The sequence below is a fragment of the Perognathus longimembris genome, chromosome 13 (assembly GCF_023159225.1).
Source record: "Perognathus longimembris pacificus isolate PPM17 chromosome 13, ASM2315922v1, whole genome shotgun sequence".
Taxonomy (NCBI): domain Eukaryota; kingdom Metazoa; phylum Chordata; class Mammalia; order Rodentia; family Heteromyidae; genus Perognathus; species Perognathus longimembris.
The window spans coordinates 1,464,637-1,481,743 of NC_063173.1; the positions used below are offsets into that span (position 1 = coordinate 1,464,637).

Here is a 17,107-nt window from a genome sequence, read left to right on the forward strand (position 1 = left end):
CTTGAATAAAATTAGGTTTTGTTTAGAATGTGGAATGTCTTGGTTATAGATTTGAGTAGAAGAGTTCAGAAGAATAAACAGTCTGGTCACAGCAGTTATTAAAAGCTTGCATACTGGCGAGAGGAAGCACAGAATAGATGGACAATGGGGTGACGAAAGCTGATGACAGCAAGCTGTGGAAAGTGTTCTCCCTACAAGTGATAGAATGGGAACTACTGGGCATGCTTAATGGCGAAAGCTGCAGTGCAGGGAGAGTTGGTCTGGAAGGGTAGTGACAAGTTAGGGGGAGAATACTTACTTTTACCCCCGGCTCAAGATAGAAAAGGAACTCTAGGATTGATTTCAGGGGTAACAGTGAATTTAAGGAAATACCAGGTTTTAGTTAAGATAATGAGGTGGCATCCAAGCTCTAGGAAAAGGTTTCATAGATAATTAGTGTAATTTTCCAGATGATTTTATTTTGTTGGAAAAAGGGGGCCACTGGAAAGTTTAAGGGAACTAAGATAAGGAGCTTTGTTTTGACAGCTACCTCTGAGCAAGGGCAAGACAATGATTGTACTGGGCACAGGGTATACTGACATTCCTCTGGAAGGTTTGTAAAAAGGCCCATTCCATAGATAGGCTGGATTACTCCACTAAAACAATGAAGCCAGAGTTAGGAAACAGAAAACTACAGAATTTATTGGAAGTTAATGAGGCAACAGCAAAGTCGTTCACATGCTTTCTAAAGCAATTCTAGACTACTAGTGCTTCTGACGTTGGACTTGTAACTGTCAGCTATCTCTAGTTTAGTTTCCTTTACTTTTTTGTCTTCCCACATCCACTTACCTTACAACTACATATTTTACCTTTCTTTGTCTCGCTTTTATCATTTTTAGTACACATTGGTTAATTTGTGTGAAATTTTGTAAAGGTAAGAAAATAAAGGCAGTGTAATACAGGGGAAAGAACAGCTGTTAAAAGGCCCAGGCCCAGTCCAGCCAGGAAATTCTCATGAGAATGATTAATTCACTTGACTTCTTGGGGGGGTTATTTGTATTTATTTTTGAGACAAGATCTCATGGTAGATGAGGCTAGCTTGGAGCTCACTATGTAATCTAGGCTGACTTCAAACTGATGACCTCAAGCCTCAGCCTCCTGAGTGCTGGGATTATAGATGTGAACTAGCACACCTGGGCCTTTTTTTTTTTTTAATGTAGAAAGGAATCTCTATGTCTTACTCATTTTCATTTGTCTATTTGTGTAATACCATGGTATCTTAACAGATACCTTCAGGAGATTTATCTTTTCTATGATAGCATTGTAATATAAAAATAGATGGTATTAAGGTAGAATATGGTATTAAGAATAGATGGAATTAAGGTAGATGGTAGTCATGTTGATGAAATGTTTTAAGACTAAGCTGTTTATAGGGGAATAAAATTTAGACATATATATAGTACACTCATACATTTTCCCAGACTAGAGGCAGTTATAATCATTTGTCCATTAAGGCAGTCTTACTTTTTCTTTTTTAAAAGTGTATTTACCATGTTTCCTGGAGTCAAAGTGCCTTGATTTGAAACTACTGCTCTACCACTTTACTAGCCTATTTCTAAGGGCGAGCTATTTAACCTCTCTGTACTTTTGTTTAGCCATACACAAAATGGGGCTGTTATAATGTCTCTGTACAGAGTAAACAAACTAATGTATATTAACAACATGTGGAATAGAGTAAGCGCTGGATGTTTTAGCTATCATTGTTAGGTACAACAGAGCACAAACCTAACTAATACATCTCCTACAAGAGTGTTGTGTAGTCAGGCATTTTCAAATAAATGTACATCATTCAATGTTCTGAACTTCTGTAGGAAGATGTGCAATAGATGACATGGGAGGAGAGGTGGGAATGCTGGTTTTATCCTAAAGGAAGCAGTATGAGCTCCCTGAGGGTAGTTTTGAGTCTTATACTTAAAAGAATGATAGGGACATCCGGGATTATGAAAGAGCATGGGAAGGTAGTTTCTGAATGCTAAAGAAAGTTAGAATTTGGGTGTACTGACACATATATAATCTCAGAATTTGGGGAAGGGGGGGCTGAAGCTGGAGGATTATGAATCTGAGGCCGGCCAGCCTGGGCTCCATAGTGAGACCCTGTCTCCAAAAAGATAAAGAAAAAACAAAAACAAAACAAAACAAAAAATGGAAAGGAGACAGAGACATGTGGACAGTAGCACTATCACTTGGAATACAGGATCTAGGTCCTATCTCAAACAAACTCTATCAACGTGAATTTTAACAGGATCCCGAGGTGATTTCTCTTAGGTCTGAGAACCACTGTTGTACAGACTTGACTGGAGTAAAACATGATTAAATTTAAACTCTGGCTCTGCCGTTTACTTACACATGATCTCAGGCAAACTTATTTCCTACCTAGGCCCCCCACCCATGTGTCATCTGCAATTAGGTATAACAGCTTCTACTTCATGAAGGTGTTGCAAGGATTGCTAGTATGCATGAAGAAAATACTTACACAGTACCTGGTAAATTAGTAAACGGGGGGAGGGGGGTTAACAGTAATTATCCACCATTCCCATGCTACTTCTTATTGTAAGGTTCCGTTTTCTATGAGTCTTTGCTTTTGTTGATTTAATTTTTTTATTTATTGTCAAAGTGAAGTACAGAGGGGTTGCAGTTCCATCTCAACCCCCCCCCCCCATCCTACTTCCCAGTTCATCTTTCCCACATCCCTGGCACACAGGAAAAGTCTTTTGGGGGGCCCGGAAGACCTAGGATTATGGAGCTGAGTCAACTGCGAGGTTGTGTGGACATCCGCGTTTTTAATTACCCCCGCCTCGAGGGAAAGGCTGCGAGGACCAAGTTAAAAAAGTTCAATTCCAAGTATTAGGGGCTTGGCCTCCCAACGGGGGGCGCGGGGACGGTCCCGGCCGCTTCCGCTGGCTCCCGGGAGCGCGGTCGCGCGTCGGGGACCTGGGTTTCCACTCGCTCCCGGTGTGTGACGGGCATCCCCCCCCTGCCCGCCCCCCCCCGGCCGGGCACATCCCGCGCCCTCCCCCCTCGCTTCTCGGGAAGCCAGCTCCGCAGACAGCGGGCGGCGCACGGAACCCCCCTTCCCACTGGCCTCGGGGACGCCCGGCCCGCGGTGCGGAGGGCGAGGCCCGCTGGGGTTTGGTTTCCAGCCGTCCCGGAGCAGCGCCTGGGCCGCCGCGGGGCTAAAGAGGAGCCGGGGCGGGACCTACCCGGTCGCGGGGCCGCCTCGCCTCCGCCGGCCGCTCCCGCGGCCTGGGCCGCCTCGCCTCGCCTCGCCGCTGGGGCGGCTGGAGACCCGGAGCCCCGCGCCCCGCGTCCCCACCCTCCAGCGCGCCCCGGCGGCACGGCGTGCCGGCCCCCGAGCCGGGCGAGGCGGGCGGCGAAGCCTCCGCGGCGGCCGCCGGCGCCATCTTGGCCGCTACGTGTGACGCCACACGTGGCGGGGGGCGCCGCCGATTGGCTGGCGGACGGCGGCGCGAAGCTAGAGACGGGGGCGTGGGGTCCGTGAGCGCGCCGGGAACCGCTCTCCCGGCGGGCCTTGCGCGCGCGCGGCAGCCAATCAGGAGCGGGCGAGGCCGGAGGCCGGGTTCGGACCACAACTCCCGGCAGCCCGCGCGGCGCCTGCCTGTTCCCGGCGGGAGGCGGAGGAACCGGGAGACGGAATGAATGGAGGCCTTGTGGTGGCCGGGCTCTGAAAGGCGGGAAAGGCAAACTACACCTCCCGACGGGCAGCGCGCGGCGGCGCCTGCGCCCTGGCACTTGTCGCCATCTTGCCCCTTCGGAGGCACCGCAAACAAACCCAATTCCTGGTGTCCCCTAGTCTGGGCGGAGGAGCCTTTTAGATGAGCGCCGAAAGGCCAGGCAGGTGGGTGAGCCCCCGGCGGCGCCCCGGGGGGAGCTGGCAGGCCGGCCCGCGCCGGGGCGCGCGGGGACGGGCGGCCGCAGCCCGGGCTGGGACGCCCAGCCCCATCCTCCGTTGTTTCCTAACGGGATGGTGGGGCTCCCCGAGGCGGACTCCGGGGAGCGCGGCCGGGCCGGTGCGGGGCGCGGGGGGGTCCGGCGCGGGGAGCCCGGGGCTCCGCGCCGCGCCGCTCGGGGGCGGAGGGGGCGAGCGCGGCTGCCGGCCGGGGTCCCGCCGCTCCCGCCGCCGCCGGCCGGGCCGCCCGCTCGGGCGTGACACCGGGCTGGGCGCCGTGCGGGGCCGCCCCGGCGGGGGAGCGCGTCCCGACACCCGCCGGGGAGAGCGCTCGCCGCGACCCGCGTTCCCGGGCGCCCGGGACGGCGCCGCGCCGGGCTCCGCGCCGGGACGCCGCGGCGCGGGGCCGCCCTCCCGTCCCCGTCCGTCCGCAGGCGCGCGCCGGCCGCCGGAGAGCGGACTCCCCGGGCTCTGCCCCGCGTCCTCCTCCTCCTCCTCCTCCTCGTCCCGTCCGGCCGGCTCGGGGTTGGAGCGGAGCGGAGCGGAGGGGACGGGGGTGGAGGTGGGGGTGGGGGTGGGGGTGGGGGTGGGGGGTGTCAACTTGTGGCGAAGTTGGAGTTCGCAGCCTCTGCGCCGGGAGCGCGGTCCAGCCGAGTCCCCCTTCCCCGTCCCCCCCCCCCCCCCCAGCTACACTTTGAGCCCCCGCTCCTGCCAACCACGGGCGTAAAAGGTGTCCACAGAGGTGTGCTCGGGTGTTGTGTAAAGCCCTCCCCAGCCCCGTGTCATCTTTTTTTGTCCTCTAGGCTAGGGAATTCCCAGTGCGAAGTTTGTGATGGGTTCACGACTGCAGGGTCTAAATTCGTATTTCACTGACAGAACTTGAGGGGGGGGGGAGTGCTCTGCTGCTACAAACCGCACTTTGTCTTACAAGACCTGTTAGTGAGGTGGACAGGAGTCGGGTAATTCACCTGTAGTTGCACAGTTGGTGGCATCTGTGTATTAAAGTTACCTGTGGGCCACAGTAGTGCTCATTACCAACTGGTTATTACCTTTCTTTTAATGATGTGTGAAACTTGGGTTCAGAGAGGTCAGTTTACCCAGGATCACACAGCCAGTTAAGTGGAAAAGGTGGAAGTAGGATCCAGAGGTATCTGATTCAAAACCCTGTGTTTTTTTTTTTTTTTTTTTCTGTGTTGTTTTGGTTTTCCAGAGTCACAGGCTGGAAGAGTAAGGTTTCAAGTAGTGTTTTAAACCTGTGGTGGTTAAAAAGAATTGTGAGCTTACAGGTTTTACTTCTTAGTTGGTGGCTAGCTCTCCAGGTGAGTGGCCATTTGAATGTACTTTGCTAATTTTGTTTTGATGTTTTGATTTTTCCTCTGATAGGGAGGACAAGCTCTTTGGGGCTACCAAACAGAAGCAATGCCTGTTGTGTGGCCAACCCTTTTGGATCTCAGCAGGGATGAATGCAAACGAATTCTTCGAAAACTGGGTATGATTTTCATAGTTGATAGTTTACTCTTCTGTATGATTCCTTTCCCTCCTTTCTCTTTGGGTCATGGATAGGTGTATGAATGTCATTTCATGCTCCTTTAGAAATTCTTTGGAGTTGTAGTCTCCATCTTACTGTTTTTCCAGTAACTAGCATGATCTGTACATAGGAGATACGTGAATCTTACAAGTATCTAACACTTCCTGAGAGTTTGTCTGTTCTGAGTCCTTTACATTTAATATCTCAGTCCTCACTGAAGCATATAAAGTTTAGACCTCAAGGTAATACCAATAGTATGTCATGGAGTCCCTATTTGATCCCAGGTATTTAATTTTGTGGTCTCATTTTAGCATACTAATAACTTTCATGGATGTGTGTGTGTGTGAGAGAGAGAGAGTGTGTGAAATTACGTGCTGTTTTTAAATTCTAAGTAATGCATCTGATACTTACTTCGTTTTTTTTTGTTTTTTTGGTTTTTTTTTTGCCACTTCTGGGGCCTGAACTCAGGGCCTGGGCTCTGTCCCTGAGCCTCTCTCTCTGCTCAGAGTTAGCACTCTACCACTTGAGCCACAGCACACACTGGCCTTTTCTGTTTATGTGGTACTGAGGAATCACACCCAGGGCTTCATGCATGCTAGGCAAGCACTCTACTGCTAAGCCACATTCCCAGCCCCTTACTTACTTTCTTAAATTCACTCTACTGCTAAGCCACATTCCCAGCCCCTTACTTACTTTCTTAAATTCACTCTACTGCTAAGCCACATTCCCAGCCCCTTACTTACTTTCTTAAATTATTTTTTTTTTTTTCCCAGTGGTACAAGGGTTTGCATTCTGGATCTCCCTCTTGCTAGGCAGATGTTCTACTACTTGAGCCATTCGACTCTTTGTGTTATTTATTTTGTGAGGTAGTTTTGCTTTATGCCTGGACTGACCTGGACTATGCTCCTCCTATTTTCACTTCTCCATGTCTCTGGCATGACCGGTGTGCACTACTGTGCCCAGCCACTGTGCTTCCCTATAGGTTAGGGTGACAGCCATGAGCACCCACTGGTTGAGACGGAGTCTCATGAACTTTTTCTTTCCCAGGCTGATCTGGACCCACCATCTTCTGATCTCTCCCTCCTAAGCAGCTAAGGCTTCCTTCCCACTGTGCCTGACTAAATTCTGCTTTATTTTTTGGTTGTTGGTTATTTATTTATTTTTGTTTTATTCATTTTTGTGCCAGTTTAAGGGCATGAATTCTGGACCTTGAGCTCTTTTTTGGCTTTTTCCACTCACATCTGGCACTCTACCACTCGAAACACGCTTCTGGTCTGGAATTTTGCTGATTAATTGGAGACAGGAGTCTTTTGGACTTTTCTGTTAGGGCTAGATCCTCTAGGTCTCAGCTAAAATTACATTTTACTATTAGTATCAAAAGTATTTTACACTTATAGTTGACTGTTTAGTACTTCTTTTCCTTTATAGCAGCTTTTCCCAACCAACATTTAGGGAGAGAATTAAGCCTAATGCTAAGGTATCTATAATATATAATGAATTAACTTCCTATGCATCTAGAATGTTATTAATTATGTATGTAATTAAGTTATCCTTTGGAACTGAGCAAAGGAGTTGTTTGAATTTTCTGTGTTCTCTAATTCAAATGAAGAACTATGAGTGAGAAATGCTGGCTTGAACTATAAGGACCTTGTCTTATTTATGATTGTAGACTAAGGCTAAAACAATAAACGAAAAAAGTAACAAAATAATTTGGAAAAGAGCATTAAGTGTCTTGGTAGTGGGCATAAATTATTTAGATATAGAGCCCATCATAATGCTTGACATCTGAAATTCTAACATTTAAAACAGATGCTTTCAGACCTGTAGACAAGTATTTATTTGTGGCCCTTTGATTCAAAGGAAATGTTAGTTGGTTGGGAATTCCTATAATGTGTATTAGATAGAACCATAGCTACTCTGGATCTGCTGGCTAATGATTTTGTCCTTTTATTTCTCCTTAGTCACTATGAGCATTTCTGACTTTCTAGCACACACACACACACACACACAAAATAATATACGCATAGTGTGTATTGAGTAGTTTCAAATCATTTCTTTTTATCTTATATCCAAACTATTAATATCAAATTAAAAATGTATTTAATGTAACTTGTCTATCTGTGATTATTAAGTTTGACTTACTTATTTTATAGCTGAAATAATTGGAGAAGGACCAATCATATACATAGTTGATTAGATTGGGGTCTCTGGACTTCTGCGGACTTGAGTCAGATTACATTTAAATATACAAGTGATAACTTTTTTTTTTTCTTTTGCCAGTCCTGGGGCTTGAACTCAAGGCCTGTGTGTTGTCCTTCAGCTTTTTGTTCTCCCAACGCTAGTGCTCTACCACTTGAGCCACAGCTTTACTTCTGACTTTTTGTTGGTTAATTGGAGATAAGAGTCTCATAGACTTTTCTGCCTATCTAGCTTTGAACTGTGATCCTCATATTTCAGCCTCCTAAGTAGGAGGAATTAGAGGTGTGAGCCACAGGCACTTGGGCTACAAGTTTGTTCTTGGCTTTTGCTGGTACTTGTAAAACCACTTTCTCCCAACCTAATGGCTTATTATCCTAACAGTCAACCACTGAATTGCTTTTTAACTCTAGCCTCTAGTCCAAAATGTAGAGAAGACACTAGATTTAGGAATCTGCTTAAAGTAGTTTACGAATTAACTTTTTTCTGTTTTCTTTTTGGTTGTGGGGCTTGAGCTCTGGGCCTGCGTGCTGTCCCTGAGCTCTTCAGCTCAAAGCTAGCACTCTATCACTTGAACCACAGCAACACTTCCTAACTTTGTTCTTTTGAAAATAGTTATCAATCATTTTATTGTTAGGTACTAAGCAGATTTTGCTTAATTATCAGTAAGTTGGAATAGAGAATCTATGATATATTGAATGTACCACGTAAGTGCTTTTTCTGTCCTCCTTTCCCTTGCCCTATTTCTATGACTTCTCCTGAGCTAGGCTGTTCATATTTATTATTTCATTATACTTCTACTAAAGTAGAATAGTACAAAAAATAATAGCAGAAATTGAACTAAGTTTAAGATGTATGTGGGCAGGATCTAAGGATACCCATAAAAACAGTTGTCAGCAAATATGAAGGGAGTTGGGAAAAAGTAATGATTCTTTAGTGAGTAAATTTCTGGAGGAATACTGTGGATTGTATAGCTGTGATAATCATGTTGAGGGACGCAAGTTTGTATGTATAAATTTACCATTTTCTAATTTTATCCATGACTTTGGTTAGATTTGAGTCAGAAATGTGCTTCATATTTCTCTATTTAGTTTGATTTTATTTGAAAGAGTATCTTGATCACCATAAATCCCATAGGATTTTCCTCATACTACCTTCCTCATCTTCTGCTTTTGATATCTCTCTCTCTTCTCTCTCTCTGTCTCTCTGTCTCTCTCTGTCTATCTCTCTCTGTCTCTGTCTCTGTCTCTCTTTCTTTCTTGCCAGTCCTGGGGCTTGAACTCCGGGCTTGGGCTCTGTCCCTGAGCTTCTTTTTCTTGAGGCTATCACTTTACCACTTGAGCCACAGTGCCACTTCCAGCCTTTTCTGTTGATGTGGTACTGATGAATTCAACCCAGGGATTCATGTATGCTAGAAAAGCGCTCTAACCACTAAGCAACATTTCCCAGCCTTCTCCATTTCTTTTGATGGTATCCTTATTCTCCTAAGCATTTTACAAACTGTAGTGTTTTATTCCTTTACTTCTATCATTGCTTTTACAATTATTAGTCCTGTCCAGTAAAAGCATTTCAAGCTGGAGTCGGAGGATTTCTCAATTTAGCCACAAACTACTTTTCCATTTTTATCTTTATCGCTTTACCTTATAGTCTTGGTATATGTATTGTGTCTCTTGTTGGATTTTAATTGTCTTCAGAGTAGGAACTTTGCTTTGTACCTATAAGTATTTTCAGTGGTACTTCTAGCTTTGTTTTTAATTAGTGACTATCCAGATAGTGCAGATAGACATTTTTATTTTTAGTATTGTAAACTCTTAAATGTAGTCACTGACTTGGAAGTTGCTGGAATAATGTAAAACATTATTTGCTCTTTTATTCTCTATTCCTTTTACATAATTTTATTCTCTCTGCCTGGAGCACAGTTCATTTTCTGATTAAAGCTTATGTATCTAGCCTAGATGAAGTGTTTCTCCTAATATCGCTATATGTAAACTGTATCATAATTGTCTGATGACTTGTTTCACTGTAGTTGTACTGTAGAGTTAACTCCTAATGCTATCAGGAGTGTGTGTAATTGGACTCAGTATTGATTTGCTGAAAAAAAATACTCCATAAATGGAAGCAGAGACATTTTGAACATAGTGCACACTTGGTTGGCTATCTATTCTGTAGTGTTTATTCTAGGTCTGATGAAAGCTGACATATGTTTCGTAGAATTAAAGTTTTTTTCTTCACTACTTTAGAGCAACAGACGTTTTGTCTTTCAAGAGAAGCTTCATGAAATGTCCATATATATATATATATATATTTATTTATTTATTTATTTTTTTGCCAGTCCTGGGCTTGGACTCAGGGCCTGAGCACTGTCCCTGGCTTCTCTTTGCTCAAGGCTAGCACTCTGCCACTTGAGCCACAGCGCCACTTCTGGCCATTTTCTGTATATGTGGTGCTGGGGAATTGAACTCAGGGCTTCATGTATACAAGGCGAGCACTCTTGCCACTAGGCCATATTCCCAGCCCGAAATGTCCATATTTTATTCAGTATAGATTGTATATGCAGGTTGTTCACACAGTGTTAGTTGGACCAGTCATTTTTATTTAATGTGGTCTTGTTAATAATCTATTGTATTAAACTTCCTTTTGACAGTCAGGCTGTGACTACTATGAGCTGAGTGAAACTACTAGTTTATTACTGGTTTGCAGGCATGCATCTATTCATTGTCTGGTTCACATTTATTGAGTGTTCTGTCCCTGGTACTGGCATATAGCAATTACATATAGCATGAAGCTTGAGTATGAAGATAACTTTAGTTGGGACATTTGTTTTCTGCCATTCTACTTTTAGCATGTATCTTTGTTTTATAGTATAAATGAATTAAAACAACAACTATTTTACTATTTTTCTCCATTCTATGTGTTGTTGGTATTGTCTGAGTTCTCTGATAGCCTAGCTGAAGACTAGCTGTCCTTTCTTTTAAGTCTTTTCCACCACTTGGTGGTTTTAAGAGAGTAACAGCTCAAGTACAGGTTGTTAGCAAGTGTCTGGGTGCATTCAGCTCGATAATATTCTGTTGCCTAAAAGCAAGTCACACGACAAGTTTAGAGTCATTGTGGGAGGGACTATATCAAGGCTCTACTGAGAGGCATGGATGTTTCATTTATTGCCTTTGGCATGCGCGTGCACACACATTTTTTATAGGCTGGCTTCCTGAATGTATGTTTCACTTACAGCCTTTGGCACACACATACACACACGCACACACACACATTTTTTATAGGCTGGATTCCAATTTCCCATCCTCCTGCCGTAGCACTGGAGTAGTGGTATTAGAGATATGTACAACATGCCCCACCGAACTAGTCAGTTGCTGCCATAGTTATCTTTGTGGATACAAGGATTTTACATCTTGGAAAGCACTGTCCCTTTTATTTTATTTTATTTTTGGTGGTAGTGATTCTGGGATTTGAACAAGGACCGAACCATACTTCTATTTTAGATAAAGAAACAGGTTCAAGGGCTGGGGATATAGCCTAGTGGCAAGAGTGCCTGCCTCGGATACACGAGGCCCTAGGTTCGAGTCCCCAGCACCACATATACAGAAAACGGCCAGAAGCGGCGCTATGGCTCAAGTGGCAGAGTGCTAGCCTTGAGCGGGAAGAAGCCAGGGACAGTGCTCAGGCCCTGAGTCCAAGGTGGCCCTGAGTCCAAGGCCCAGGACTGGCCAAAAAAAAAAAAGAAAAAGAAACAGGTTCAGAAGTGAGAAAGGACTTGCCCAAGGTCGCATAGCTAGGAAGTGGCAGTGCCGACATCAGAATGTTTTGTTCCTGTATTTTTCAGTACTCACAGTACTTTCAAGCACCCAGGAGAGAGAGGGAATAGAGTTTGAATTCCTAGGCAAGCCTAAGAAATTATTTCAAGGGTTAATCAGAGAAGGTATTCTAATAAAAACTTCTTTTGGGGGGAGACATTTGGAGACTGTTCCCAATTATTGGTATTATCTGAGCTAATGTTCTTCAGTAGTAATGTGGGGAGTTAAATGCCTATTAGTTTTTTCTACATAAACATATCACATATGAGGCACCAGACAGCAAAATGACATAAAAGCCACATTTTAATCTCTTGTTAGATAAAATTTTTGAAAGGGACTGTAAAATATTTGCATTTGCTTGATTTTAGATTTCTTGCCCTGAAATTTAACTATACATATCTATAATATTAAAATATTAAAGGCCTATCTTGATAAAATAATTTTCTTCTTCTAGAATTGGAGGCATATGCTGGAGTTATCAGTGCACTTCGGGCACAGGGGGATCTCACCAAGGAAAAGAAAGATCTTCTTGGAGAACTCTCAAAAGTTCTTAGGTAAATTATCCTAAAAGTTTGGGAGATATGACTCTAGAAGTTTGACTTTGAGGGGGTTCATTACTTTACATTCTCAAATTAAGTTAAAGACCAGAGATGTTCCGATTGTTGGGTGTTTTAGATATCCTATCCTGTTAAGTTATGCTCTGTTACAGAAAATTGTGCAACCTTACTCTTTTTTTTCCTGTAATCCAATCAGGCAATTTAAGGCTGGTATTTTTGGGCCACTTGGAAAAGGAAGGTACTTTTGTCATAGGTGAAGGAGAGAAGAGTTGGCAGTCACTGGACATGAAGATCTAGAGTGGCATTTGTTGGAGGGGAGAAAGGGATGCGAGGAAGGCGCCTCAGCACATCGATTGGAGGACGAGGATGTATTTGTAGTTTTAAGCATAGCTTGTCCCTTCAGTTGCATTAGAATAAAAGTTTTTAAAGAGATTTCTTGGTAATTTGTCTTGACCCATTCTCGCATCTTGAACTTTCATATATGATAAGCTGCTTTAACTGGTTTGTTTTCTACATATAAACCTGTTTTTCTATTCTTTTTAAATTGAAATTATCTGAGGCTCTTCCTATTTAAGTTAGAGGTTTACTAAGCCAAATCTCAGTCTTACTGTTTGATTATTATGCATACTTTTTGCTCTTAGACCCTTAAACGTTTAGTTTGTTAGCATTAATAATAAAGAACACAACAGGAAGAGAGATACTCATTTCACGGAGTATTTATGAATAGAGTGGGTATAGCTTAAAACATTTTTTTGTTTAGGTTCTGGAGGCATGACTCAAGTAGCAGAGTATATTTTTTAGCAAGTGCAAGACCCTCAGTTTAAACTGCAGTACTGAAATAAAAATTGTTAGTATTAACTTTAAATGTGTGTTTAGTATAGGCAGAAGGTCAACATAAGCTCATTTTTACCATTAGTGACATAATATGTAGAAGATACCTAGCTAAAGTATTGAGTAACAAAAATAGTTACCTTGGTGTCTAGTTTCATTGAACATAGTTACAGGAAACGAAATATGTTGTCCCTCTTATTTGTTTTATTGTGTTCACTGAACAAAAAATTAATAGACTCTTAAACTTGATCACTTAGAAGAAAATCACAAGTGACCAAGTTCTCTTCTCAGCAATCATTTTAGAAGCTCACTGATGATCTGTTTTCATATTTAGGTAACAAGATTCTGCTGACTTTGTCCATAGCCTATTTAACATTTACGAGATTTGGAAGCAATGTCTTAATATCAGATTGAATTTGTCTTCCTATGATTTCTAATTTACAACTAGTTCTTCCATTAGCTACACAAAATCAGTATGAATCCTTTTCTAAGACTTTGAAGTATTTAATGATGTGCATTAGGGTTTTGTCCCTCTGACCCCAACAAAATGTTGACTTAAGCATTAATAAAACTATAGAAAAGAGCTGCCTGCTTGGCAGAGTTCTATAATGGCTATTTTTTTTCATAGCATCTCAACAGAACGCCACCGTGCTGAAGTTCGGAGAGCAGTAAACGATGAACGGTTAACAACAATTGCACATAAGTAAGCCATTAGTCATACCACCCTGATTTTTATGATAGAGTATAATGTAGTTTTGAAACAGTCTCCTGTTGCGTAGCAGATTCCTGAGTCTTTTAATAACCATATCTCATAATAATCAGGGATCTTGACCGTAGTGGTAACTGTTTATTCAATCGATTATGAATTTTGCATTTTGTCAGCTTAAAGTATTTAGGTCAAATCCTGTTACAAGGTAATTTCAATATAATTAAAAAACCAACTCAGTTTTAGAATATGGTTCACTTTTTTGAAGCAAAATTCATTAACCAAGTTGAAAGCTCTTTAGCGGTTCTTTGTAACAGTATTTGATATGTGTATTGACTTATAAATAGGTAGGCATGATGACCTTTTTATTTGGTTCTAATTTTTTCATATATTAAGATTTTTAAAAAGACCATAAAATATATTATCTGCCTTTAAGAAACAAAAATATTTCTTAATTTCCTTATAATGCTAACAAAATAAAATGATGAAGAATCTTACAAAATGGTTTTCAGATCATCATAACTGTTTAACAGATAGGGTGGAGGGTGGTAGAGGACTGAGAGTAGGGACCAAGCCTTAATTGAGTGTTTGTGGAGCAAGTGTCTCCTAAATGTAGAAAGGAACAGGCATTATTCTTTCAGTGATAATACAAGATTGTAGAAATATTTAATAAAATGTGGTATAGCATAATTTATTTTTGTTTTATTATGAAGTAAAACTAAATGAAAAAATGCAATGCATTTCCTAATGTGATAACTTAAAACGGTGTATTTTAACAAATTGGCAGAATTTGAATTGCCCCCACGATCCATTTGCTTGATGTTGTGCTTCACTGTCCCTCATTTTACTTAACGTATAAAATGGGGTGCTGCCCTGTAATAGCATATTTGAAAGTACAACTGTTCGTCCTGGAATTTTGCAATTCTTCAGTGGGAGATATATACTGTAGAAATTTGGAAATTTTCCATTAGAGATATTTAGCATTTATCAGGCTAACATGGTTGAAACACTCAAATTTTAATATGTTTATTCTTTGATTTGCTCCAGTCATCTAAAATTGATGATAACGTAGTCTAAATTCTGTTTTGAGAACTGGTAATAGGAAATTTATGTGCTATGTAATAATGTAGTAATTAGTAGTTTACCTTGTGAGGCACTTAGAAACAATAATACTTTAGAAGCATTGGAACAGTGTTGTGGGGCAAGTAGTTGTAAGTTGATGCATCAGTGTCATACTTAAAGGATAACATTTATTTAGTCTCCTTTTCCTTTTTTCCCCTTTAAAGAATGAATTTATCCTTATATTTGGGTGAAAGACCAAGTTACAGGTATGCAAATAGGTTATTATTATTTCAGGCTTTTTCTTGTATTTATTTCCAAATTGAAGCTCTCAATTATTCAGGGGCACATTATTCTATGTATGAATTAGCCATGCCCCTTGCTTTTCCTTTTCTTCCCCTCCTCCCCTTCCTAATACTGCCCACCCTTTAGCCATTTCGCTGCTTGGGAGTACCTCTAGTCAGAGGGTGGGAAGGGAGAGGAGGGGAAAATTTTCAGTTACTTTACTGTGCTAGTTGTCTTGGAAAAGATTTGGTGGAAGAATTTACTAGTATTTGCCAAAATGTTTTTACATTATATATGGGTTTCCTTAATCTATTTGACCTCTCCCTTTCCTTCCTCTCTCCATTAGCATGGATAATTGAGAGTTGGCTTTTATCTGCCTGTGTTTTCTCTCTTTTTTTTTTTAACTCTCCTTTCTGATTTCTTTAATATATGAATTTCATTTTTTGAAAAGAGTTTACTTCAGTATATAATTTTAAGCTTTTCAGGTCTTTCTATACTCTTGTTTTGGTATTTTATATTGTGGCTTTTAGTTTGACCGGATGTATTATTTGTTAAGCCCAAGGGTAAGGAAATGGGAGTTGGTGACTGCCTTCTTCCGCTCAGAAGTAGCAACAGAACCAACCAACCAAAGGTTGCCTTTAGGAGGGCTTCATACTTGGAGCCTAAAAAACAGCCAGAAGAATGCATCTGAACTGATGCATTCCCTTTTTTCTCTCCCTTTCCTCCTCCACTCAAAATAGCACTTTAGTCCAGAGAAATGGAGTTGAAAGGTGATGGGAAATCTGAGAAGACTGGGCACAAAGGAAGGGGAACAAAAGGAGTAGGGTATCTGGGATCAAAGAGAAAGTCTTGCTTATGGCTTGAAGCCATGCACACGTTCATATGGCATTAGGCCACTTACTAAGTTTTATACTGCAACTTAGATTGGAATCATATGAACATATTAGAGCTTTATATTTTTAATTAGGCCACTCTTGCCCAACATTATCTCTAGAGTTAAATAAAGCAACTGGAATTTCTACTTTCTTAACTCCTTTCACTGTCAGTCAAACACTTTCAGATGTGAGGATAAAGATTTTTTACTAATACCCTGCACACAGAAGGATGTGATAGCCAAGATAGTTTCATTAGTTTTATCTTAGATTTCTCAGAATAGGGAAATGTTTATACTTTTCTTTGCCATATTAAGTATAACTAGAGAGGCATGCTTACATCTGGATTAAGATGATCTAGTGAAAGCCTGCAGTAAGATATTTAAAGCTCATAAATTCAGTTTATATGACTTATGTAACTAATGCATATTTATATTCATTGCTAAACAAATAAGAACTTTCAATCTAGTGCTAACATTTAATTTTCACTCACAAAAAGTTTGAGCATGTTTGCATGAGTGGAAATTTGGAAGATTTATAGGATCTTTCTAAAAGTTGCAGTTCTGTCTTTTGCACTGCAAGTTTTGTCTTTTCAGTAGCATATATTTATTTGCTCCGTATTATTAGTCTTCCATAATTTCTGCCACTAAACAATGTACCAGGTAAGTGTAGACATTTGTGTGATAAACTCACACCAAGCAAGTTTATCCTAATAAATAGTGATGTTCTAGTAAGATGATAGCAAAATAGAAGCAAGCTTCTAGAATTTTTTTCCTGTAACAATTTACTATAATAATCTTGTTTTTCGCATTCATACTATTCATTGTTACTGAACTAGTTTCAATATGGAACTTAATGTAATTAGTTTTTGAGAGTTATTGGGGTCTCAGGAACTCCTATTCTCCTTGTCTTAGATAGGACTGTGTTAAACTGTGCAGTAGTTTTCCACAGTAGCCCAATTGAATTGGTAGACATTTCTGAGTTGAACTTTCAAAATTCTTCCTAAGTGGTAATTTATTTTATTCATTGAAAGTTTGTGTTAGTGCCCCATTGTTATAAAGGCAAAAGTTAGACATACTGCCCATTAAAAAATTTTACATTTTGTACTTGTCATCTGAGAAATATATTTTGTAGTATGATGTATACATGGAGGCATTTATTAGTTGTGTGAACCTTAGGTACATTATGTAACTTCTCTTTGACTCAGTTCCCACATCTATAAAATTGAGGTTAATAATAATATCAACTTTATAGGATTGTTGAGACAACTAAATTAGGGCACATAAAATGTTTAGAACAATGCTTGACATAAAGTATATCT

At 41.6% G+C, this 17,107-nt stretch overlaps 2 protein-coding genes across 17 annotated transcripts in view; one reads left to right on the plus strand and one right to left on the minus strand.

Annotated features, from left to right (window-relative positions):
* Nucleotides 1-3,212: 3,212 nt before the first annotated feature.
* On the minus strand, nucleotides 3,213-4,938 carry LOC125361905 (collagen alpha-1(I) chain-like). The gene is made up of 3 exons (XM_048360520.1): nucleotides 4,915-4,938; nucleotides 4,019-4,465; nucleotides 3,213-3,851 (listed from the first exon to the last, which is right to left on the minus strand). The coding sequence occupies exons 1-3, from the start codon at nucleotides 4,936-4,938 to the stop codon at nucleotides 3,213-3,215; spliced, it is 1,110 nt and encodes a 369-aa protein (XP_048216477.1).
* The window catches only part of Emsy (EMSY transcriptional repressor, BRCA2 interacting), a 79,814-nt gene continuing 66,447 nt past the window's right edge, over nucleotides 3,741-17,107 (plus strand). For 5 of the 16 annotated variants that reach the window (XM_048359485.1, XM_048359499.1, XM_048359487.1 and 2 more), the window contains exons 1-5: nucleotides 3,741-3,895; nucleotides 5,330-5,435; nucleotides 11,931-12,030; nucleotides 13,493-13,567; nucleotides 14,857-14,898. In XM_048359485.1, coding sequence (XP_048215442.1) covers nucleotides 5,366-5,435; nucleotides 11,931-12,030; nucleotides 13,493-13,567; nucleotides 14,857-14,898 — 287 coding nt within the window. In that variant the 5' untranslated portion in view covers nucleotides 3,741-3,895; nucleotides 5,330-5,365. The remainder of the gene's footprint in view (nucleotides 3,896-5,329; nucleotides 5,436-11,930; nucleotides 12,031-13,492; nucleotides 13,568-14,856; nucleotides 14,899-17,107) is intronic. The other 11 variants (XM_048359489.1, XM_048359496.1, XM_048359500.1 and 8 more) reach the window with 5 other exon arrangements.